Raw genomic sequence first — 25351 nt, forward strand, 5'->3', positions numbered from 1 at the left:
ATCGGAGAACGTATTTAATGATATTATGCACCATCCGCAGCATATCTCGTGTCTGAAATTAGTGTCAGAATGAGTGACATTCATTCTACTAGCTGATGAACAGTAGTAAAACAATCGGAGTACCGCTAATAGTATAGTAATACGAGAGCTAATAAGCCCACTGCTGGTGAGACTACAAGAATTAGTTATACTTGCTGGACAGGATACAGTAGCGATAAACAGATATTTCTATTGAACCAATTGAATTAAAATAATTATGTTTTCTTAAATAACAAAAATAATTATTACCAATATAGATGTTTGTTACTTAAATAGCATACATTTTTCTATATTAATTAAATAATTTCAAAAGAGAAAGTAAAAAGCCAGGAATAATTTTCTTCTTAACCATTCAGGAATTATACGCTAAAACTAGGCTACATATACGCTAATATAGTAGGAACCACATCATGGAAAGCGAATTACAAGGGGATATTCGGCAATCCTTTTCCATAATCCATTTGAAGATAGAAATGCTATCTTGTGGAGAGTGCATATATCCATTTATAGAAGTAAAAGACTTGGCTAAAATCACAGCAAAAAACATTTCGGAAACATTTATTAGTAAAAGAGATGCACTGATATACCAAGAATATAAGGAGCTTCGAAACAGTCAGTCAATGAAGAAATAAGAAAAATTATTTATATTTAAAAAATTATTAATAGAATTATTTAAACAGATTTTTATAGAAAAGAACATATCAAGTGATTGAAGGAAAAATAACAATACCTACCTAAAAAAAGGAGATACGCAATTGCCAGAAAATTGCAGGGTTATAAAGTTATTAAACACTTCACTGAAACTGTATAGAAAGGTAATATAAGAAAAATTAAAGGAAATTTTAGAATTAAGTGATGATTAGCAAGGATTCAGGAAAAACGAATCATGCATAGATGCAATATTTATGATAAAAAAGATAAGAGAAAAATTATTGGTCTATTATAAGAGTATAATAGACCAATTTTATGTGTGTTTCGGAGGTTTAACAATAAGTTTGCTTTTGATAGAGTTAAAATAAAAGATATAATACACACCTTAAATTTGCGCCCCGTTTCTAAACAGTTAACAGAAATAACCAGAGTTATATATGCAGACAATAAATGCAATAATCAAAACAAATCAAGGAAATGCAGAAAAAAAAAAATAGAAATAACTAAAGGAATAAGACAAGGAGACTCGATGAGTCCACCTCTCTTCAGCTTAATAATGGATGAATTAAATAATGAAGGAAATAAAAGAATTAGAATAAAAAATTAAATATATTTTGCTGTGGTAGAGGAGTACTAATGGCAGAAAATTTAAAACAATTTACAAATGATGCATAATTTTAATGGAAACAGAGCCTAACAACAGCAAAGGAACCACTCAGATTGAAATTCGAATGGGAAAAGATTAAAAAAAAAAAACTATCTAGGAATGCATATATATATATATTTCAGGAATAACTCGTGAAGAACAAGCACTGAAAGCGAGTAAAATTTGAATCCAAACATCAAATCAGGATGCCAAAGTTAAAATATATAAAACGATAGTAAGACCTATAACAATACATGCAGCTGAGACGCAAGAGGTACAATATAAAATTAAACAAATAAATGAAAAAACTAGGGAAAATAACTAATAACACTAAGAGAAAGTTAAAAATGAGGAAATCCGAAAACACTGTAAAATACAGCCTATTAATGAGCAGATATTTAATAGGGAAAAAAAAGAACAGAAAAAAAAAAAAAAACAAATAAGATGAATAATGACAGGTTGGGTAAAATAGTAAAGAACTGGAGACCCATCGGCAAATGAAGTAGAGGAGGGCCAAGAAGATGGGAGGATATCTATCCTAATCCAACAATCATCATGCTTATTGGGAAAAGAAGAAATTCCTTATGGCAGTTGTTGTAATCGATATGCATCTACATGCAGATAATTTTTTATGTTATAGTTCACTAATGCATTGGTTTTTCGTTGTCTCTCGTATAAATCAAATGAAAGAACGGCATGCTCAATGATAAAATTAATGCATCTTCTCTGAACACATCAGTTATTAAACATATTCGGTGCACATCTATCTTGTATGAAACTTATCTGACAAGAGAAATTGACACATAACAAAAATTACCGTGTTAGTCAGAAAGATTGCTCGCTGAGTGGCACATATCAGGGGTTTTTCTTTAGGGTCTCGCTAAAAATAAAACCTCAACAATTAAATTACTTGCTTGGAAGAAGACATTGTACCCTTGAGAGTTGCAACTTGTAATTTTATCTGTCATTCAAATTACAGTTCAAGCAGAAGTCTTACAAGATATGATATGGATGATGAAGAAAAACAATACGACTATATTAGCGGGAAGCTCACGTTCTTAAATTGCTTAAGGTGCAGCATTCCAGTGAAAAAGCTTTTATGTAAGATAACGCAAGTTATCTTCCATAAAAGGCCTCCGTAGCCGAGTGGGCAGGAGCGGAGTACAGTAGCACACGCTCTTTGAGTAGACCGGGGTTCAAGCCCCTGACTGCTGAATACGGTCGATCTGCCAACCCGCACTGCACCAGCGTGGTAGATTATGGTCCATTTCCCTCAACATGAATTGTTGAGGAGGCTTCCATCCTGCAGTGGGTTGATAATGGCTGCACTTTACTTTTTTTTTTAACGCAAGTTTCGGATTTTCAGTATAAAAGAAGCATTTCTGGTGACTCACCAACTCTGTTAGTTGTTACTGAAAACATAAGTTTGCAACTCAAAGATCAGTACATGGCGATGTTGGTTGAGCGATTTTTTCGCTCAAACCGCACTTTTCCTCAATGAACTAAGCAGCCGGATAGAAATCTGACGATTTTTTGTTCTCAATTTGGCACTAATGTTCGCAGCTATTTCGGTTACCCAATATTCCAGTCCTTAAACGGTTCAAATAATCCACGATCAAAAAGTTGACGTCTCATCTATTATAATGGGCAACGATGAATCAAACTTTTAATAATCATACATATAGTTTTCAAAGTGGCTTTGTTTTCATAGCAAATAGAAGTGGGACCACTTTGATTTGGAAATCCTGTGCTCTAATACGATTGTTTTCCTTGAAGAAATTCTCTAAAAAATATTCCCTACAAAAGTGATTTAGAGTTCTCCTGAAAGATATTTTACTAAAGAGTAAGTAATTAAGGGTAATTTAGAAATACATTACCGTCTCTTATAAGCATCTCTGTAATTTAGATTATAAGCGCTTTTTTATTTGAAATGGAACTGCTTTTCAAAGTCAAGTTATTAAACGTCGGCTGTTTATCTGCATAAAATACAAATACATTTGGTGATTAAATAAAGAAAACTTACTTATATTTAAGCAACAAATGCGTTTCTGTTGATGAATTCCTGTAGCTGATCGCCAATCGTACTTTATTCCGTGCATTTCTTACATTGCAGACACGTTGAAAGCGGCAGCAGCTGTATGGACCAATCTAGTATGCAATCGATCCGCGCCATCTTGAATGGAATACTTTTATTTTTATTGAGCATCGAATGAAAACGATTTTTTTAATTTGATATAAAAGAAATAAATCGGTTTTAACCCCAGCAAAAACCAGTCCGACCACGTGCCTCAACGAAGTCAGCATTCCTTGACTGTCCAACTTCATATTCAAAGAACCAACCGCCTTTTCTTCTTCAGTCTTCTGGAATAACCTCCCTTCACATGTATTTCCTGAAATTTACAATCTACAAAAATGCAAGTCTTATATCAATAAGTATCTTCTTTCATCTTCTCAACCTACGCACAATAATAATTACAATAGGATTTAATACCTTTCGTATTTGGAGTTTTCATAAAAAACGAAGTCTTCATTCTCACACGTGCTAGTAGACCCTAATTTCCGAAACAGACTACTGTAGTAGTGTCGTCTTTTCGATGATAAATCAGAGTGAAAGACAGTGATAAAGAAAAGTATACAAAAATCAGATTCACGAGCAGCACCAAAGTTCTGCTGTGATCACTAATTCTGGAAAATTGCAGCTTAAGTACAAAGTAAGCCTGGTTTCTTCTAAATTCCATTCAGAGTTGCTTTAGGCTGTTTACTGTCAAAGTTTGCACGCATGTTCCTCGACTGGTCATCTCTACAAGTACGAATGGCATTTGCCTTGCCAAGGAAAATTTCGTCGTATTGATATGAATTCTTGCAGTCGATCATCAATCATATTTCATGTTGTGCATTACGTATGTGTAGACACGTTGCAGAACAGCGGTTGTCCACACATTAATTTGGTATGCGGCAGTTACCCTTTGCTGCCGCACAAGGCTTTCTTGATATCTTTCAAGAGAAAAAGATCAAACCCATTCTTCTTCTAATTCGTCTGTAGTCGCTTCATAAAATCCATAACGCACATTTTGCAAATGAGTGCGCCACTGAGACAGAAATTGTACGATTACGTGTTTTTTCCTTATGATTGATTGTTTATTATGAAAATAATGTATGCACATTTAATACTCACAAGGTATCATTTGTAAGAATCATTTTAACTTCGTCTGAGATAATCTAATTTGCTCTTAGCGAGGATATACATCGTTACGATTGCATTAATATTAAATTATATTATGATCGTTTGCTTCATACTCTGGATTCTAGCTAAATCCCCTCTTAAATTAAAATTAGCATTAAAAGCGGGGAATGAAAACATCAATTTCTGAAACGATGCTTATATGTAGATAAACTAGGTTTTTAAAATTTTTGTCTTTTCATAAAGTTGAGACCTAAGACTATCTCAGTTCAATAATTCATTGTGTGCGTGTGTGGTGACATAATGCCATTATGCCAGCATTTGCTTTCTTACTCGGGTTTGGGGGGGTTAAATATCCGGTTCACCTTCCAGTATTTCTTTACAAAAGCTCCATACATAAGTGGATTGTTTGCCTAACCGTTATTTTTTCAACTTAAAACTAAGCAGCTCGCTTTAACAACCGCATTATTTCTTACAAATCACTTGGTGAACATATTTACTGAGTATTTGCCGAAACTTTATTTCCAGTGATGATAAAGTAAATTGCCTTTAAACAAATAAAATAACTTTTATGTTAAGTTATATTGGTTTCTTATATTATTCCCTTTAAGAGAGAAGTGGTTTCTTTTTTAAATTATGGAAACTGCTTTTGGTATTGAAGTTGGATGGGGGGAGGGAAACTGATTTTAAGCTATTCGTTAAAAACTGTGCTTGAAATCACTGTTTTTTTTTTTTATTCGTTTTTATGTTTTGGGGCATTCTTTACAAATATATCTACTCATCTAGATAGCAGAACGTTTTGTTTTTTTTTTTGGTTGAACAACGAGTGCTTTCAACGAAAGTCAATAATTTGACAGAAAATGACGAAATATCTATGAATAGTAATTTTAGTCTTTTTTTTTTTTTTTTGGTAGTTATTGGCGCATCGGCTTCTGTGGCCATAGTGCACCTCCCATGGTTTTTTGCAGTATTTTGATCCAAGCCCGAGGCGGGATTCGAACCCGCGACCTTTGGGTTGCCAGGCAGGCGCTTTACCCACCCGGCTAGCCCGGTCGGCGTAATTTTAGTGAGGGCATTTGGGAATGGGAGGAGTAGGGATATTGTAATATTGATAATGCTGTTCATGACGTGCATTGATCGAGCCTACTAAAATCGATAACAAATAAGACATATCTGTGTGTATTGACATGCGTTTTTGTCTTATGTAGAATGACCTCAATGTCAGTTCAACTTCATCGTGGTACGCTGCGATGATATAGAACTCTAAATTGACCAGAAGTGAGTACACTTATTAAAAAATAAATAAATTTTATGTTTATACTCCGGGACGACCACACGGTCAGCTGAGTTCACAAGGTAGAGAGAATACAAGAAACAGCACAGTATTAAGCAGTCACGGGCTTGAACCTGGGTCATTCAAGACACGTGTACTTATGCACTCGAGCTCATGACCACTCGGCTATGGCGGCCTGTATTAGCTGTTTCTAATCACGGTGCTACCAGGAAGCAAGTCATGAAGATGGCTGATTCCTGATACCCCGTCCAGCTAGTCAGGAACGACCTCTTCGTAATGTTTTATGATTAGAGAATTATATCAACTTAAATTTGAAACACCCTGCAATGATTTCAAATTTAATTTGATATAATTCTTTGTTTGTTGCAAGAATGACTGACAATAGCCGATGTATGATAAGAAAACAGTCAGGATAAGGACTGAAAAACTCCGGTGATTTCAATGCCTCATCAGCAAAATCCTTTTAGGTAAAAAGGTAAAAGGACAGCAGAGCATTTTGTGAACCAGACAGAGCTAAACGGATGCTGACATCCACCCTGTCACAGCATGTAATGCACCCAGGAAGTTAATATACACACTTAGAATATGGCGTGGGTCAAATACGAGTTAAGACAAGTTATATCGTACGTATCTCTACAGGGCAGATTCTAAACTCAAGAGGAATCTGATGTAGTATGGTGTCGCCATGCAAAACCCCTGTAAATCCTACGGAAGACTGGCTATGAACCTTCAGTATATGGAGGATTGGTTGGTTGTTTAAGGATTTTATGGCACATTAGCATCTAAGGCTCAGTATATGGCGGAAGGAAATCAAAATCTTGAGTTCAGTGTGCGACATAAAGCTGCTGACAAACTGCTGATGGCGTATAGCAATTCTCTGCAGAGAAAAGTCAGAGGCTGCAACGGATGCTCCACGGCAGACGGATTTTCATATACGTAGATGCAACTAGGTCTACGGCCATGGTAAAGTTATGAACGAACTCTCGAATCCTGATGAAAAAGTGTCGGTTAACTCTAGGACGAACATTAGCAAGTTTTAATTTTTCCCATCGTAGCGAAAAAACACATGACGACGTGGGGCAATTCGGCAAATATTTCATTTTATGCATATTGTAATGATAAAGCATAAGGCGAAGTAACCGAAATGTTTTGTTAGCACTGACATAAATCTTATATAGGAGAAGTGGGAAGGCACCAATAGCAATGCAAATAATACAATGATGAATGGATCAAGCCATTGAAGAGCAGTGGCCTAGGCAAAAACAGACACCTTAGCACCATAATCTAATTTAGACCAAACCAGTGAACGGTGTCAGCGCTTTAAATTGGGTCGGTCGGCTCACCATTTGATGAATCTCAGTGAACGCTAATTATATTCAAGAGTTTAGTTCATAAATGCCGAATATTCTCGAGAAAGGTAAAATTTTTGTCAAATATCCCCAAGAATTTAACTACATATCCCATCCAGCTTGAGTTCTGGATCGAGACCGAAGGTTTGGCTTACCAGAGAAGTGGAGGCGGACGGTCGTTTTTTTTTTTTTTTTTTTTTTTTTTGATAGAAATATCCAACCATTGCCTGGTCCCGCTGCCGAGAAGATTTATAGCCAACTAGAATTGTATTTTAGTTACTCTCGTATTGAAATATTTAGAGAAGATGCTGACGTCATCAACAAAAAGAGCAGTAATAAAGGAAGTTGTCTTGTGATAGGTTTTTTTTTTTTTTCCTAATTGTGGGTGTCAATACGCTTAAAATCTTTAACTCTTAACATCCTTGGGGAACACTTTCGGCTTCATAGAAAGGGTGAGAAAGAAGAGATACGATTCCTACTTGAAATGACCTGTCAGACACAAAGTTCCTTATAAAGGAGGGGGGAATTCCCTCAAATGAAAGTTCCAAAATATTCTAAAATTCCAACTCTCCAAAGCAGGACGGTGTGCCTACTTGATATCGAAAAAAAAAAACAAAAAAAAACTGATATTAAGTGTTCATACTTCAAAAAAGCATCACAGATTAAAGTCTGACTACGTGGTTTTGTTAAAAAAAACTCACTGCTTCCAAGCATACTAATAGGCCAAAGTTAACTACATGTTCCAGCGCTTTACACAAATCACAAGTCAGCGCTATGGGCCAGTAATTTCTTAAAACCCGTTGGTCCTTTCTTGATTTTGAAAAGGCCATTCCATATATAAGGAGTCCGAAAATCTCCCTTCAATAAGTATTGGATTGAATGCTACCAGTAAGTATTGCGTAGCTGCTGTGGAAATGTGCTTTAATATTTCATATTGAAAGTTGTTCGGTGCAACTTCCCTTACCTTAGAAAGCAAAACAGCATGTATAGCTCTTTTCAACTAAGTAGCTTATTATTTGCCTCAACCAAAAATGATCTTTGATGCTTCAAAGATGAAGCATCTTCGAAACAAAAATGATCCCTTGCTTTTCCCTCCTTTATTTGGTTTGTTTGTTTGTTATTTGGTTTTTAGGAGCATTAGCAACTGAGGCCATATTGCTCCGGGGATATGCGGTGGTCATTCCCTGACCTTTCCGCATCCTCCGTATTTGGTGGTGACGGGCTCGAACCCCGGTCTAATCAAGAAGCGTGTGCTACACACTGCTGCTCCTTCCCACCAGGGCTACGGAGGCGCCAGTCCTTTTTTTGGTGGGCAGAAAAACAAGAGTGAGATATTCTTCCTGAAATATATGCAAAACTTTCTCTCAGGCGCATCATCAATTTCAAATGGATCAGCAGTTGACCTCGATTATACTAGAGGTTGGCTGATGGATACAAAAAGGGCATTGGGTATTTTGCCATTATTTTTCTGATTTTATCTCAGATAACTTCAGGAAAAGTTGTCTGAAATAAAATCGACTATGTTAGAAATAATGCAAAACTAATTTAAAAGTTCCTCTGATTTATAAAATGAGGAGTATCATGAGCAGGTTTAGATTTTCAGTAATGGAACAGGGTCGGAAACGATTACATGCTCTGTTTTCGGCCCCTAGCTGCCATGCAATCAAAGATCTACCACTGATTTTAGAAAGAGGGAAATCATGCAGATGTTTCTGGCATTATATGCGTTGCTGCTTGGATTGGCGCCTCCGTAGCCAGGTGGGAAGGAGCAGCAGTGCGTAGCACACGCTTCTTGATTAGACCGGGGTTCGAGCCCGTCACCACCAAATACGGAAGATGCGGAAAGGTCAGGGAATGACCACCGCATATCCCGGAGCAATATGGCCTTAGTTGCTAATGCTCCTAAATACCAAATAACAAACAAACAAACAAACAAGCTGCTTGGATTATACTTTTTGCGACGTGTGATGCTGCGTCATTAATGAAACCTGTTTCACTGTGATTGGATCAAATTTGCCTGCTGATTTTAGATATTCCAGTCAACTTTCTTGTTCTTCTTCCTTAGTGTCCACCCAATGGGATAAAAATGCTTCGCCCTGTCCAAGGTGGAAAAAACCGGGAATTGATCCTTCGCAATAAAGGTTTCTACTATTCCCCATGTAAATAATGAAAGAGAATAGACAAATCAATGGCAGTAAAAGCACGTGTTTGTTGATGACAGTATATATTGACCCTACGTTTAAAAGAGAAGTCACTACAGTCCAGCATACGCTCTATTATCCGGCCACAAGCGTTAATACTTACATTGCCCCCACAAGTATTGGGAGCATTAAAATCACCCAAGATGAGATTAGGTAGTAGCAGTTCGGAAATACAAATTTGTAAATTCATTTAAGCAGTCCTGGAGATGGCGGTCGCAGGTGGCATATAAATGCAACGGACAGAAGAATCCTAGCAAAGATACGAATTGTAATCGCTTTCAAGGTAGAAATAAACGTTTGCTGAGTGGGGTATGATTGTCCATGATGGCAACTCCTTGATGCACAGAACTGTTCCCCATCCTATTTTTACGAAGAATCGTAAAACTCTTGAAGGTTGGATTTTCCATTTTCTTTAGATAAGCCATCTACAGACAGGCGAGAACTGGCTCATGTATAAATAGAAGAGCCTTGACGCCATCAAACTTCTGCAGCGAAAATTTCACTGAATAAAATTTTGCCATTATTTCAGTTCGGTGGAACTTTCATTTTACTTAGGAGAGGTTAATAACTTTACATTCTCTGATTTGTATTGTTCTTGGGAGAGTATTGACGTTGACCCGAGTCCATACTTTCATCAATAAAAATTAAGCATTGACTGCGCAAGCCGTTCTTTAACTTTCGCAGCCAATTATTATTATTATTTATTGCAAGTAGTGGTAGGGATAGTGAGGGCACCAGCTTTGAGGGATTTTTTTTAACATACAGGTGAAGTAATTGCACGTGAAGTTTTCTACAGGTGAAGCAATGGGAGATACTGGACTGGGAGTAGCTTTGACTGCTGAGTTCTTGTATCAACTTATGGGAATTCAATAGGTAGGACACCATGTGGCTAAAACACCCTTTAGGTGGAATGGTGATTCAGTCTGCATTCCAAAAGATTATTTCTCTGAAACCTTCTGAGTGTACTTGGGTTTCTTTCTCGTTATTGGCTTTACAGCTTTCTCGCTTGATATGAGACGTTAAACTTCGCTGGGTACCTCTAGATTTCTTTTTCTTCTTCTACCCCTGGTACGCTGGACAGTATGCTATGAGTTCTCTCTGACAATTGATACAGTTTGGCTTTGTGTTTGGACATATGTTTTCGAGTGCGTTCTTTAGTACCACCTCGAGCAGAGTTAACAACTCTGCGACAGAGTCACATGAATATTTATAACAACATTTAAAACACCGGACTGGTTTTGGTACGTGATAAACGTAGGTGATAACGGAGAATTAAAAGTAGGTCAGGATGAGGATCCCAGTTCAACTAGATTTCCATCCTTGAGCATGAATATTCTTTTGGCTGTTATTACCTGGGATTTTCGTTCAGAATGACTATTCTGTGACACGCGAAGGAGATCCCACTTTGAGATGGCACCTTGTGATTAATGATTTTGTGTGGCTTTACAATGTTATATATTACTCCAATAGAAGTTTCTTGGGGACGTTACTCTGAGTCTTTCGTTTCAATTAAGAAAGTTCCACAAAAGTCTTTTGACTGACTTCGGAACCTGCCAGTTCCTCTAAACCCTTCTGCATAGAATAGATAGAGATCTCTTACTAATGGTTTTCTCAGTATTGGAATGCATAATCAGCATCAAAAAATCAGGAATGCATTATCAAGGTCAGAGAACCTAGGTATCACAGAATGATACCTAGGTTCCACAGATGACCGTGATGCTACTTTTGTTCGGGGTCACTTTGTATAGATTAAAGTCTGAATGTATGAATTAAAGTCACTGTCACAGTTTTATGATCGATAACTTACTTAGTTCGCAGAAGAATTTATCGAAAGTACCAATCGATAGCCTGCAAGGGATCAACGAGCTCGAAAGTTGAACACCCCAACTTCTATATGTATTATACGTCTTCTTTTTCAAGAGGAGTGTTTCCATTTACAATGGGTTTCCTCAGCCTACAAGTTATTTTTTGGTAGGAATTTTCCGCCATAGAATGTGGTTCAAGATGTCTTAGTCAGTTAAATCTCGGGCTGTCATGCACTACCATTATCCATCCATCCATGTCCTCCTATATCTTCTTCTTCCAGGAGGTATCCTCCTCTATTATACGGTATCCGTTTATTATATCATTTTTTAAAATTTATATTTAAATATTCTGTTTTTATATGCATCTTACTATAAGTCCTTACCAACTCGACGTAACGAGTATTATGGTCATTTATTTAACCAAGCATTTAACCAGCTTGAATGGTGTCCCTCGAACCATTAGAGTAAGGACATAGCATTACCATAGCTGACCTATCAGGTGAGTATATTAGCTGATTGACCCTAGGAGAGCCACCCCAGGATGGATCTTTTGTCTTGTCGAGGAAGCAGGAACCATACTGGTATGTTAGAAATGAGCCCGTTAACCAACAAGATCGCCATTTGCTAATTTACACGGATTGCAGCGCACCGGTAACAACAAGATTTCTGTGGTGTTATTACCCTGGATCCTATGCTGTGGATGATGGATCCCAACTATGCTAATCTGAAAAACCTGTCTGTTGGGAGTGGTAAACGAATATGAAATAATATTGGACAGGAGGGATAAAAACTCAGTAGCTCTCATTTTAATATGCGACAAGGCTACTCGAAGAAGAGATAAAAAGAACGGCAACAGCGAACACGTGTTGACAGTTTTCACATGCAGTACTAAGATTACACAAATTCTGCATGAATGAAAAACCAAAAATAGAATAAATATCAGACAAATGAACGTATAACGACTAAATATCGATAACCCATAGAATTAAGCTGCCAGCCCAAACTACTGCCTACTAAATTTTCCGAAAATTTTATTATCCGACTGAAATTTACTGACATTTGCTTAAAATGTCCTATTAACATCAACACTTGAACATTTAAACGAACACGCACTTTACTGAAGTGGTTGCAGACTCAACAACCAGACGATTTCGACAATTTTATTTACTTTGTCGCATTTCTGACATGACTTCGCCCACCAATTGCCATTTTCCAACTGCTTAACTCACACTGAAATCCAACGCTTGAGCAATAGACGAAAAATAAAAGTCTAGATATCGAACAAATAAAATTGAACTGAGATTGGAATATTAATATAGTTGGCGGTTGTATAATTTATAACTGCAACGACATTTATCATTGCGGATCAGCTAGGTGAGTATGAATCATATTGAATTCACGGGAAGGTATTACAGTGAAACCGATGTGGTAAGGGACTTGGGAAAACAGTAATGGGCTTGTGATATCCTCGAGGAATAACTGTAATGAGATTACTAATTAACTATTGTCCAGAGTGGATTACAGATAACCGCAATTCCAATCGGCATTTTGTGGGAAGAAAGGCTTTTCCGTAAGGAATATGTAGACTGAATTAGAGATAAAGTCGAAGACGCTTGTTTGTTTATACACTAATACTAAGAATATTTGGTTTTGCTTAGAATAAGAGTCAATGCTACGAAGCGTCAATGTATAATCATTATTCTGCAATTATATTCAGCAATTAAATATATATATATATATATATATATATATATATATATATATATATATATATATAAATAAAAAGAATCCCTAAGAGTTCCTCCAGACCCGATATAAATCGAATCCATACCTTTTTTCGTAACCAGCTACACAGTAAATAAATTTGATGAATTTTTCAGTATGGCAAAATTCAATATATCGGAAAACACGTTTTCCATACAGAATTTGAACAATGTGTGCAGGAATACTGAAATGATAAACAAAAATGGATGGGATATTTTATGAACAAACTATCGTAGCTGAAGAACATAACCGATAGTTAAGATATTGAGTCTGGTTCAACATATGCGCTGATAACGCAAAAATTGACAATCTGGTTACTCAACTTTGAAGAGAATGATACTAGAGTGGTGGGAGGAATAGATTTATTAGAATTTTAATGGATGGCTAATTGCAAACTCAGTTAATGCATGTCTTTGTATTGACTAAATTACTGATTCATATATATAAACATCTTAGAGACACCATGAGAAGAAATATTCTCCTGTGGTAGCAGATATATATCAGGTATATCGAAATAAATAACTATTGTGAAGTTTAGATGGAAGAATTTTCTCAATGGAGATTTCGATGGCTTGGAAATCAAATGGTATTTCCATGGTGTCATTTGAACTTTACATGGACAAAAGTTCATTGTTGTTGGTCAAGGAAATAACTCTAGATACTATAAAAGTTTTATCTTTTAAACATTTGGTATTTATTGGAAAAACCAAGGCGAAGGAAAAATGAACTGAAAAACTCAGTAGCAGAAAATAAAGGGGGAAGGTAGTAATCATTACAAATCTATTCTGCATTTAAGTTATTTATTATGTTAGGTTTGCAGACCGTAAGAAGGTATTAACGGGCGGTTCAAAAAGAGTGCAGGATAGTGTAGTAAAGAAACATTTGTTAAAGCGAAAATTAGGGGCAGATAATCAATGGTATTCATGAAGTGAAGGAGAGAAATTATCTAAACTTAAATTGCCCAAAAGTAAACATGGAAATAAAATTAACAGAAATGATTGTCTCTCGAAAACCGTAATTTAAATATGAGTAGCATCCATATGTTTCCTTGTGTCTCAGAAGCTTTTGGATACATATACCTATCACTAATATTCAACTGTGATTCCTAAGGATGGGAAAAAGCAGCTAGCCATCTGTACGTTTACCTTCTTGAGTGTGGGGAAAATCAGTAAATGTTTGCGAACTTTTAGGTTAATTTTTCTGAAGATCCAGCAAGAGTTGTGGCAGTGTCTGTGTGTTTATGTTTAACATATCGTTTGATATTCCTTGAAATGCTGAACTTTAATAACGAACATCTTTCTATATTCGGTAATTTTACTTCCACGTTAACTTCATTTTTAGAACATTTCAACAAAAACGCATGTTTGTTGAATATTTAAAAGTTTAAATGCTTTTAAATAATCGACAAATATTTGCTTTTATAATACTCACTATGGTCGTTTCAGTTTAAAGAGCAACGCATAGAGAATTGAGACAGCTAATCACTTGGAATTAAAAATTACCTCCAGCATTCTAAACTGCGCTTTCCAAATTCACTATGGGAGAAATGAAAATGGCTGGGATGGCTTTCGTTGAAAACAGTCCATTAATAGGATTCAAGGTACTACAGTTATCTTCAATGATCAGATTTTGACCCATGATGTCATATTTCCATCAGAAAAAGAAATACATCTATTCAAGATTCAAACAGCAAATTTTCAAAAAATTGTATTTTCGTTTTCACTTAATGCTTTTCAAAGGTGATCAGATAGACCCCTTAAGAAGAGAAATAAGGGAATTCCTAGAATATTTGCAAATCCTGCATTTTTTTTTTTAATGTTATCAAAATCTGTGTGCTGCTATGAAATTTGTCGATGTTCCGTTATATAAATGATGGCAAATAAATCCCTCCATTTTTTCAGACGTGTCCTAGGGGAAAGAGATCCTTAGACATCTATGGAATAAAGATGCAAGAAATACAAAGACAAGAAGGACAGCGTGAGGGGTAAGTTAATGTTTACAAGGATTTCCTTGAGTTTCCACTCTTATTTAGAGGTTAGAGGCATCGATTATAAATAATTAGGTCTCATATGTATTCCACTACCTAAAAAGTAGTTTTCGATAATTCAACCAGACGACGCAGGAGAAATCATTTGGAGGAAGTGGGTTCAAGTAACTATAAATAACCGACCAACGAGATTATCCAAGTTCAGTTCAAATTGCGGCAAATCAGTTGCTTAGAATGAAGAGAATATTTCAATATAACTATACTGTAAATTGATTCGGGGCCTTCTCATGTTAGCCTAGACATGTCCAAGTTGTGACAGTTTTTTGTATGTCATATGCCAAATTATCTTTCTGTTTGTAAACTTCATGAATAGAATATACTGACGCTAATGTAATGAAAACTTGGAATCCTCCGCCAAATTAAACATTTCCCTTAGCTCATACAGTTAATTAAAATGATGACTATTCATATTTATGTGATAATACATTTCTTTCCATTTTAGCTCGAAAATGTTTGCTTTTAATAACAAACTCAGACAATTCGGAATAAACAGTTTTAACGTTAAACAAGAGTTTCTGTCCCATCACTAATAAACGGGATGAGGGTGGGCATCGTGTTCTAGAGTACAAATTTTTAAAATTTCTAACACATTTTGAAGAAATATTGCATGTCAACATTTGTAATACACGCAAATGGATCTGAAGAAGTTCACAATAACAGAATTTAGAATTAGGGCAAGGCGTTTTAGCCCAATTTAATTATTACCTGCCCTACCTGGTTAGCCAATTCATCCAAATTAGCCTATTTATTCAAGTACCTTGTTAGAAAAATGCGGGTTGAAATATACACGATTTCTGTGCATAATCTGAAATATGGACATGAAACAGGGACAGCAAGTAAACTGTTGGCCGCAGATGTGAATAGAAAGAAATGATGGAATTTGGACATATTGTATATTAGATGAAGTGATAAAACCATTTTGCCAATTAAGAGTACCTAGCGCGATTCGGGTCAGTTCAGATGAGGCATTAGTGCATATCATGTATGGAAATTTAATGTGTTCCAAGACCGATTTGTTCGGATGATGCAACCTGACCCTCTATACAAACCCTGATATTACCCTAATATTAAAAAAAGGCTTAATAAGTTGCACTAATCGAGAGGGAAAACAGGTGGGAAGACTATCGAATCATGGATGAGAAATGTGAAAATTATTATCGAAAGAAAGAACTTGATTTGTGAAAAGAAGATAATTATAACTATCAGAATCACAGGGCATAGCATATTGGACTGTGTAGCTGCAAACTAAAAAATTTAAAAATAAGAATATCTCCTACTGGAACATTAACATTTTTATACATGAGACGCGCCCTCACAATTACGTTTTAATATATATGTGATACTTCTGTTTTCTTAGGGCTTAATCAGAACATTTCAGTTTATCTTCAGTGTTATTAATTGTACGAGTTTCTTAAAGAGTGTGTTGTGGTATTCCACAGAAAAACTCTGCCAGATCATTATTCAATGCTATCGAGGGGACAATTTCCCTACATTCAGTATTTCTTAGGATTCTATTTTTAGCCATTCTTTCTCGACTCTCCCCCTATTCCTTTATTGGCTATAAAAAGCTTAGATCGGGTCTTTAAGACCATATTTTTGCTTCTTTTTAATTTATTACGGGGCACTGAGATCCCTGAGGTATTCTTTAAGAGTGTGCCACGATCCAGCGTCTGAGAATCACTTCCCTTCAAGGTGGAAAAATAGAGTCCCAAGCTCAATAACGACTTGCAATGAATGTGTTTGGTATTGAGAATTCCTTCACGATCCCTTGCAATAACGCAGTATACAATTAAAAACAAAAAACCTGTGCCGAATTATTTCACAACTGATGGTAAATTACTATTTGAGGGATTTCTTTTTCTTTAAATCTTTGACAAACCTTAAATAACAACAAATGAATTGAAAAAAAATATATAATACGATGTTAAGTTCTAATGTTTACAGGTTGCATTTGATGTGATGCTTTCTTTATGACCTTATTGATATAAGAATCACAGTACTAGCCAACAGCATTCTGCTTCATAAGTCTGTAATCTCCTCCCTACAGTATCAAATTTCTTACAATATTTCCAGATTGTGTCAGATAAAGTATTCTTAACTTTCCAGTACTCTACTATATATTTTAAAATTCAAAAGGAGCCTACTGTTCTATTTTTCGTGAAGATAATGCTCATATCTTAACTGACAAGTGAATAAGAACGCGATTAAGCCGATTTAAAATTTCACCTGTCGCCTTTTACACAAAAGGCGACAGGTGAAAAGCTACTTTGCCACCTTTATCAAATTCTTCAACAGTAATGAACCCCTTGGAGTTTTTGGTGGAACAGTTTATCCTTTCAAATTGAGTAACAAAGCATAAAACCCTAAGAAGCCCGAGCACTGTAGACAACGAACATCTTTCCCCATGTGTGATAAGTAAGATACTCTTCATTTGTTTACTCCATTCTGGTTAAAATTCGCATGGAATAAACTTGTTCTTTTTTGCAGCATTTCAAAACAAATGAGAGACAGGAGTAAATTCCATCTCGCGCGAGAGCGAGAGAGATAAAACTAGACACATAATAAACAACCGATTTAGGAAAATCTCTGATTTCAATAATTCAAGAAGAAAACTGCAAAATTTATTTAATAAAATGAGATGAGGGTTGCATTATATGCGTGAACTGCATTTTCTTTTACGGTCGTTCATGGTGATTCATCCCTTGCAAACATTACAAAATATAGCATTTACAAGGGATTGTGATTAAAGACCATCAGCTGATTGTCTATTTAATAAAGAACATCGTTGAAATAGCATAAGATCATGCGATTTACTTTTTTTTTCCTTATTTCCTTGTTAAACTCGCAGAAACATATCACACACATCCAGTTTATTCTACGTGAATTAGCTTATAATAATGTTGTGAACTCATTTCTAAAATGCTGAAATTTCACGATGTAATTACACGCGATTTTCTTTCTACTTTTACTGAAAAAACTTTTGAATACGCTATTATTTTGTGTACGGGCTGCCATGCCTTGGTGAGTGTTTTTTTAATCAAATATGTAATCATGTATTCCCAGTGGCTTTTATGAAGGCGTGCGTCGTAAAACACAGCAATCCTCTGGAGGAAAGATGAAAGGGGTATAGAAATGTAGCTGCTCTTTCAGAGAACGCTTTTGTAAGCGAAACAAAGAAGTCTGTTTGAATACCATGGTGACAGCATCCCAGATGGTGGCTGCATGTAAAGTCTGCTTGGAAAATCTGTATGAAGAAAGAGTAACTGCACAAGTTAGCAAGCAGTCTCTCCGATAAGTAACAAATTGGTAAGCAAAGCAGGAAATGTAGACCATAATTCACTGTACGAGTAAATGAGGCATTACCTAAACCACTATTCAGGAAGGATGGCGGTGGCGAAATGATATTTGTCTGCAGCAGTACGGCGTTCGATAGCCCCAGAAATCCATAAATAATTCCACATCCAGTGAAATACACTGAAGGGGAAAAAAAAATGTGAAAAATACTACAAATTCTTAATTCTGTAAAGTATCTAAACGATGATGTATATTTATTCTAATATACCCATCGTCCTCAGAGCCTTATACACTAATCGAAGACTATAAGGCTCTAAGAAGGGGTAGTAATGTGAATGAAGACGAATGAGCAAATGAATGAACGAACTCCACAGAACTAGGAGCTAAAAATTTAACTTTTGGAAAAATAAATTCAGACTAGATTGTAGGAATGCTTCTTTTAGTTAGTGAATTGTTAACTGCTTGAATAACATACCTCGATGGGAGCTTGCGGAAATTCAAAGACCTGTTGGATATGTAACTGTATGGGCAATCAGACAGGTTCTTTATTTTTTATTTTAGCTAGAGCAGCAAACGTCTGATGCTTCTTTGCATCATATATCTAATACAATTTATCGTTATCCCAAAGTGTATAAACGAGGGCTGTTGACTAATAATAACAGTTATGATAATTGCATCACGAAACAAAAACAACATGCACTAACAGATATGCTTATAAGTTAATATGGAGTGGAATCACATCTGATGGATATACAAGATTTATATAGTCGTCTGTTGCCAAATATGAAGGTGTCTAGCGAATACGAAACATTGCTTCAGGGGGGGGGGGACCAATTTTAACCTATGGATGCTCGCTGGAAGTGGTTGATGGCTTCCAATTAGTCTTTATATCGCAGTTCACACGTGATCGATTTTATTCATATCAGGAAACTTCGTTATTCACTTCATTATCTGGATATCATTAGTTTCTAAATGTCCCTCTGAGTAATTATGACGGTTGATGGCAAGGCCACAACAAGTCTTCACGCTGACACTTACAAGTTTCGCTGGATGCTGAAGGGCTCGTCGTCTCCAGGTCAAATGACTTCTGAAATCTATTTGCATATGGAAATAGGAAATAGATTCCATGATTCTCTGGTGCATCATGGAAATGCACCAGAGAAGAATACACTGCCCCACTATGCAAGGATCAAAGTAACATGTAAGCGACAATGAATAACGTTGGCTGTCAACATATTAGAATAATGCTGAACACTGGATTTTATTATCATTAAGCCTTTGTATCACTGATCTCCTCGAAATCATTCTTCTTGAAACACAGTGGACGCGATGACATCTCAATGTCAACGACGCCCTTCGAAGTAAATTACAAACGTCTTGATCTGAAATTACTCTCAGACGGCCTTGTTCTTATCTTGACAATCACTTTTATCTTCCAATAATTGTTTCCCATATGCTGCCACCATCGACTGTGGTATATTCATCCATCATGCGATATCAGCTTGTTGTGTCTATTTTAGATAACCCTTCTTAACGATTACGTTGAAAATTGCAAGGAAAATTGTAAAATTAAAGTATATGCAAAGTAATTTGATTCGATTAAAATGAAAACCAAGGCTTCATACATTCATCTCGTACAGGGTTCTTTAAATTGTACGTTTCAATGAATTAAAATAAATTTCTATTGGACATTTATAATCTGCAACGAATTGAGTCATTTTCCCCCCTAACTTAATATGTAATTAAAACCACTGATGAAAATGGTGTTATCTTAATATTTCCCATCAGCATAATAAACCACAAATAAATTACACTTCAAAATAACTTTCACAAAGTATAATTTCTTTTGAGATTTTATTATTACTGTTTATTCTCCTAAGGGACACCTATTACTTCTTTTGGCTAGAGGTGCTCTTAAATACTGAGGCATCGGTTCAAACCAATAGTTTTATCCTGTAAGTTGTAAGAAATTAAGATAATTTAATATAAAAAAATACATTATAATTAAAATAACTGTAAAATGTCCCCCATTTACAAAATATATTACATAGCAATTTATACAAGAATTTCTCTCCTCTATACGATTTTCAGGAGACATCTTCATTATGGATATGAATATGATCTAAGTTTAGTCCTTTTACTTCTGTATCTGCATTTCCTATATACTTCCTTTGTGCAGAGATTTCTGGGACAAATGATAAGTTTATTGAATAACAATGTATTTCTCCGAGAACAATAAAAAAAAAAAATATTCTGTAGGCCGTCTAACTGAATACTTTCAGTGTTGAATTGTTCTCCTGTAACACATCTTCGCGTCACTCTTGGCAAAGGCTAAGAGTTTATCCAGTATTCTACTTTCAGAGCGTCCAGTCTTCCACTTAGAAGCTGGGCAAATGTCAAGACACTTTTCGTTATTATTTGTCTTCAAGGTGTGACTTCCAGATTAGTGTACAGAACAGCCCTTGAGACGTTGAAAGGACTAGCTGCGAATCGATTAAGCCATCTCAAGAGCTATTGTTCGAGGCCGAGAAACTCTAATGCTACTTTGAGAGGCCGATGACCAAATTTGTGACGCATGTAACAGAATAGATTGGGCGCAATTTTTGAAGTATTTCTTCATTAGATTGAGGTTTGTGATGCCAATGAGTTCCTATTTTGTGGTTCACAGTGTCTCTTATGCACTCGAATTATTAAAATAAACGTGGCCCATCTCATTTCATCCCTAAGTCCGCTTGTGATTTTATTATTTTATCCTAACCTGCCAGTCATCAATACGGATCTATTATTTTTATTATTATTATATATTTTTTGTTAGTAAAGACCATACGTGTGCGGTCTTATTTTCCGTCAGGTTTAATTCAATATATATATGAGGAAAAGACTTGGAGAAACCTTGAGGAAAACAGCATTAATGGAGAAGTTAGAAGGCAGAGAGCAGTCGACTATCACCCACAATGAGCGGTCGGAGAGAAAATCGGATACCCAATTACAAAAAAAAAAAAAAAAAAAAGTAAAATCCATAAGATGGAAGATTATTCAGAAGACCTTTATGCGCAACACGATAAATAAGCTTTGAAATGGCAAGAACAACGTCTTGAGTTTCGGCAAACTTTTTCATTAATTTTGTCCATAGACGGGTAACATAAGCCAATATAACACCAGTGGATGGATACTGACAGAATCCATTTCGGCGGTCATTGATCAGGTGGAAGGTTTCATGGTAGTTTAGGAGTTGGCTATTAGTGGATTTCTCCATTACATTAGAAAAAGTAGGGGTAGGTGCAATAGGACGATAATTGGATAGAACGGACTTCTTTCCCTTTTTAGAAACTGACTGGATATTAAAGTTTCCAAGTAGAAGGAAAAACGTTGGTGAAGTAAGAACGCGTAATAAGGCGACACAGATACCATTTCGGAGCTCCGAAACTGTACCGCATGGGTGATGATATCTGCTGAGAATAAGTAACGATAGTCTTCTTCGAGGTAGTGCAATACCATGGAAACTCGTTGTGAAGGTATTCACAATATGAGATATATACTTAATGATGCCAATTTATAACTACTTATGTAATTGGCTATGTACAGAACAATAATAATAAAAAAAATTCTTTATTCATAGAAATGAAGGACACGTTTCCAGCTACAGGCAACCAGAGGAATCTTACAATTGACTGTACACATTACATTCAGTACATTAAAAAACTACGTGGGTACACAGCAATTACATAGAATACACACAGACAGTGCAATATACACAGCTAACATTGCAATCAATGGATTTTATAGTTATTATAATAGATTGATTATACAGAGCTTATATTGAATTATAGCACATAGATTTTATAGCTGCAAACTGAGACAGTCCGGAAACTTTTACTGGGAGTTGACTAGTTCCGCTGCAGATTGCAGGAATGCTGACTGCACTTCACTATGGATTTGTGCTTTTCTTCTCTGTAGGCGGAATCTCTGAACCACACATCCAAATCAACGTTTGCGGAGTTCAGCGCGCCGATGATGCTGTTCGGGAAGTGTCGCTTGAAGATCGAGAGCTTCCGCAGGTTAGAACAGAGCACTGGACGGTTTCTGAAGGCTCTACCAGGGATTTCCCAGCCTACGATTTCCCAGATATTAACGAAGTCGAGAGCAGCGGAACACAGATTAAGCGCCATTGAGAACTTCCTCGCATATGCCAGGTGCTGTGCGGGGTGTATTTCAAATTTATGCAGAGCTGTGATTTTGATGTTATATAGGGTAGGTAAGCCCAATTGTTGGCCCACTTTAGGACCCAGAATTCCCGACCCCAGAGCGTCTTCAGACTGGACAGAGGAGCAGTTGACCAAACTTCAATACCATAACTGATGATAGAGCTAAAGTAGTAGAGGGGAAATTTTCTGACGGTTTCCTTGTTGTGCGCTCTAGAGAGATCAAGTTTCACACCCCAGAAAGCCCATAATGCTCTTGAACGCAGTTGCTGGATTTTTTCCTTATACGTTAGGTTTTCGTCCATTACCACTCCTAGGAGTTTTACTGAATGAGTGGCTACGAGAACATGGCCCTTAATGGAGGGATGCAGAGAGGCTGCTGGATTGAGGTCTGCTTGTGTTCTAGGTGAGAAGATGGTATATTTGGACTTTTCAGGTTTTATTTTAAGCCCGAAAGAAGTAGCGTATTCACAGAAAGAGGACATATATTTGTTCAGGATGATAGAATTCGATAATTCCTCTGCCTAGTCCGGTGAGGTGCTAGCCGGGCTTGAGAGGTAACATACAATGTCGTCGGCGTAGGCCATAAACGCAGATATTTCATTCATTAATGGAATAAATATTGCTGAAAAAAGCAGTGCCTACAACGATCTACCTTGGGGTATACCGACTTCCACCTTTTTTTGATGCAGTTATTCCCTTGCTGGAAGGTAAGGCACCTCTTGGTCAGCAAATTACTAAGGAGCTTCGAGACATTACCCGTGAAACCGTAGTAGTTCTCCAGGAGGCACATAAGTGGCTTAACTTGCACTGAGTCAAAGGCCGCTTTCAGATTAAGAAAAACAGAATGCATAACATAGCCTTGTTCCCAGGCTTGAAGGGTTTTCAAATTCAGAGCCTGTATGCATGTTATCGGAGATCTTTGTGAGAGCGCGTAATGTGTATGCTGAGGTCTCTAGGAAAGGATCTCATTGGCAACCACTTTAAACAAGCACTTCTCCAGGCATTTGAGAAAAGGAGAGGAGATTGAAATAGGCCTATAGTCAGCAGTAGAGGTCGGATTCTGTACCTTTGGAATTGGGATGACTCTTATAATTTAGCCAAGCGTTTGGGACGACTCCCTGTTGTAAAATTCTATTAAACAACTTTTTCAGCTCGTCGCTGATGAAGTAGGAGGCAACTTTAAGGCAAAAGGTGGGAATAGAGTCACTTCGCATTGATCTTTTATTGGATAGGGCGTTGATGGCTTTGATTAGCTCCTCTTCGCCGCCAATCGTCACGTTAGTGAGATTACCTCTTCTCCATGAAAGAGTTTACAGCCTGCTTCTTGGATTTCTGGAAACTATATCTGGCTATTGAGTACGCTGAGTATGATCTTTCTGTGGGTGATCTCTTGAATTGGGCATGTATCCATTGTTTTTCTTTAAGCTGGTGCATAAGGGTACTGGACCACAACGGCTTCGAGTGTGGGCAGATCACGCAAACCCTTGACATGGCCACTCTAGCAATGAAAGAACCATTTCTGAAGCCAAAACGCTGCTTCCTCCGTATCTATTTCAGAGAGTTCGCCAGGAGTATAGCCTAAAGAGATCCATTGCTGTTTCAATTTTTAGGTATTTTGGATCATATACAGTTTTCCTCATCTTTTAAAACGAGGTCGATTGCTTTGGTTGGTTATAGCATTCTTTCAACAGGATGAGAGAAGCTTAAATTGGCCTGTGGTCGGAAGGAAATGCCGAATTACAACTGATTGCAGATTCAACACTCCCATGGCTAGAAAAGTTCTCTGTAATGTGTCTTCTCCTCGAAAGGGGGGGGGGAGATACAGATGCAATGAATGTTGAGACTCGACAGATCAGAAATTAACTGATCGAGGAGCTTTGATGGAGCAGGCAGGGGCAGGTTGAAGTCTCCAAGAATTATTACTTTCTGGTTGCACTTGATAGAGGTCAGGAGCCAAGCAGGAAAATTAGTAATGCATTGGTCTGCAACGGGTGGGGGGGTAAGTAAACTGCACATACTAGCAACTGTAGTCCATCGAATAGATAGCAGCCCAGTGCAGCCTCAAAATCGTTACCAGGGTATACACAAGCCTTGATCAGGGGGGCTTGTTGCCTTTGGCAGATTAAGACTGTCTCCTTTCCTATCTTTCCTGTTCGCTAAAACAGACTGATAACCGATGTTGGTGGTTAAAGGCGATATGTCCATGTCATCACGAAGCCAGGTTTAAATAAAGATAACAAAGTCGTAATCCGCACTTAAAAATATGTCAATCAGGGCATGGAGCTTGTTCTTTAGACTCCTGATGTTCTGCATGAAGCTTTTCACATGTTTATCGTTGACAGGCTTGATCTGGATTAAGTTTCTAGGGTTCCTTTCCCTGAGGAAAGGTGGCTGATTGGAGGTGGATTCCTCTTGAGGAGGGTGTGGCACTAGGACCCACCCTACTAGTAATGTGCACTTGTATCTGGTTATCAGACTTAACAAGATGATTGCAGGATTTAGTCAGCACGGTGGCTGCTCTTCTTTCATTAGGTTGAAAGGTACAGTCTGGTTTGCAGACTAGCTATGCAGAGAGATGCACTCTGCCTACCTCTGGTGTTGAGATATCATGTACCCCTGGTCGCACATTATGGTCGCCAAAAGATGGCATCACCAGGAGGCCTGCAGCCCAGATATGTTTAGACACCTTTCTATCTTAGGATCTTTGATCTTGATCGAGAAAGAGGCACAGCCTGGATGCCTTGTGGGAAGACTTATGGGGGTACCAAGGCATGTCTAGCTGCTTCAGAAGGGTTTCAATTTGTTCCACCGTTGTTTCTGGGGATAGTCAACTTATGAATATGCTGAATGGTTTAGACCTCCTTCCTCTCCGTTG

At 37.0% G+C, this 25351-nt stretch overlaps 1 protein-coding gene across 1 annotated transcript in view; it reads left to right on the top strand.

The window, feature by feature from the left end:
* Positions 1-25351, top strand: part of LOC150084458 (cell adhesion molecule Dscam1-like) — a 435843-nt gene that overhangs the window by 336705 nt on the left and 73787 nt on the right. The window contains exon 27 of the mRNA XM_090376242.1: positions 14832-14914. Within this exon, the coding sequence (XP_090232368.1) occupies positions 14832-14842 (11 nt within the window). The 3' untranslated portion in view covers positions 14843-14914. The remainder of the gene's footprint in view (positions 1-14831; positions 14915-25351) is intronic.

The sequence above is a fragment of the Mastigoproctus giganteus genome, chromosome 6, assembly GCF_048544385.1.
Source record: "Mastigoproctus giganteus isolate SK-2022 chromosome 6, ASM4854438v1, whole genome shotgun sequence".
Lineage (NCBI taxonomy): Eukaryota > Metazoa > Arthropoda > Arachnida > Uropygi > Thelyphonidae > Mastigoproctus > Mastigoproctus giganteus.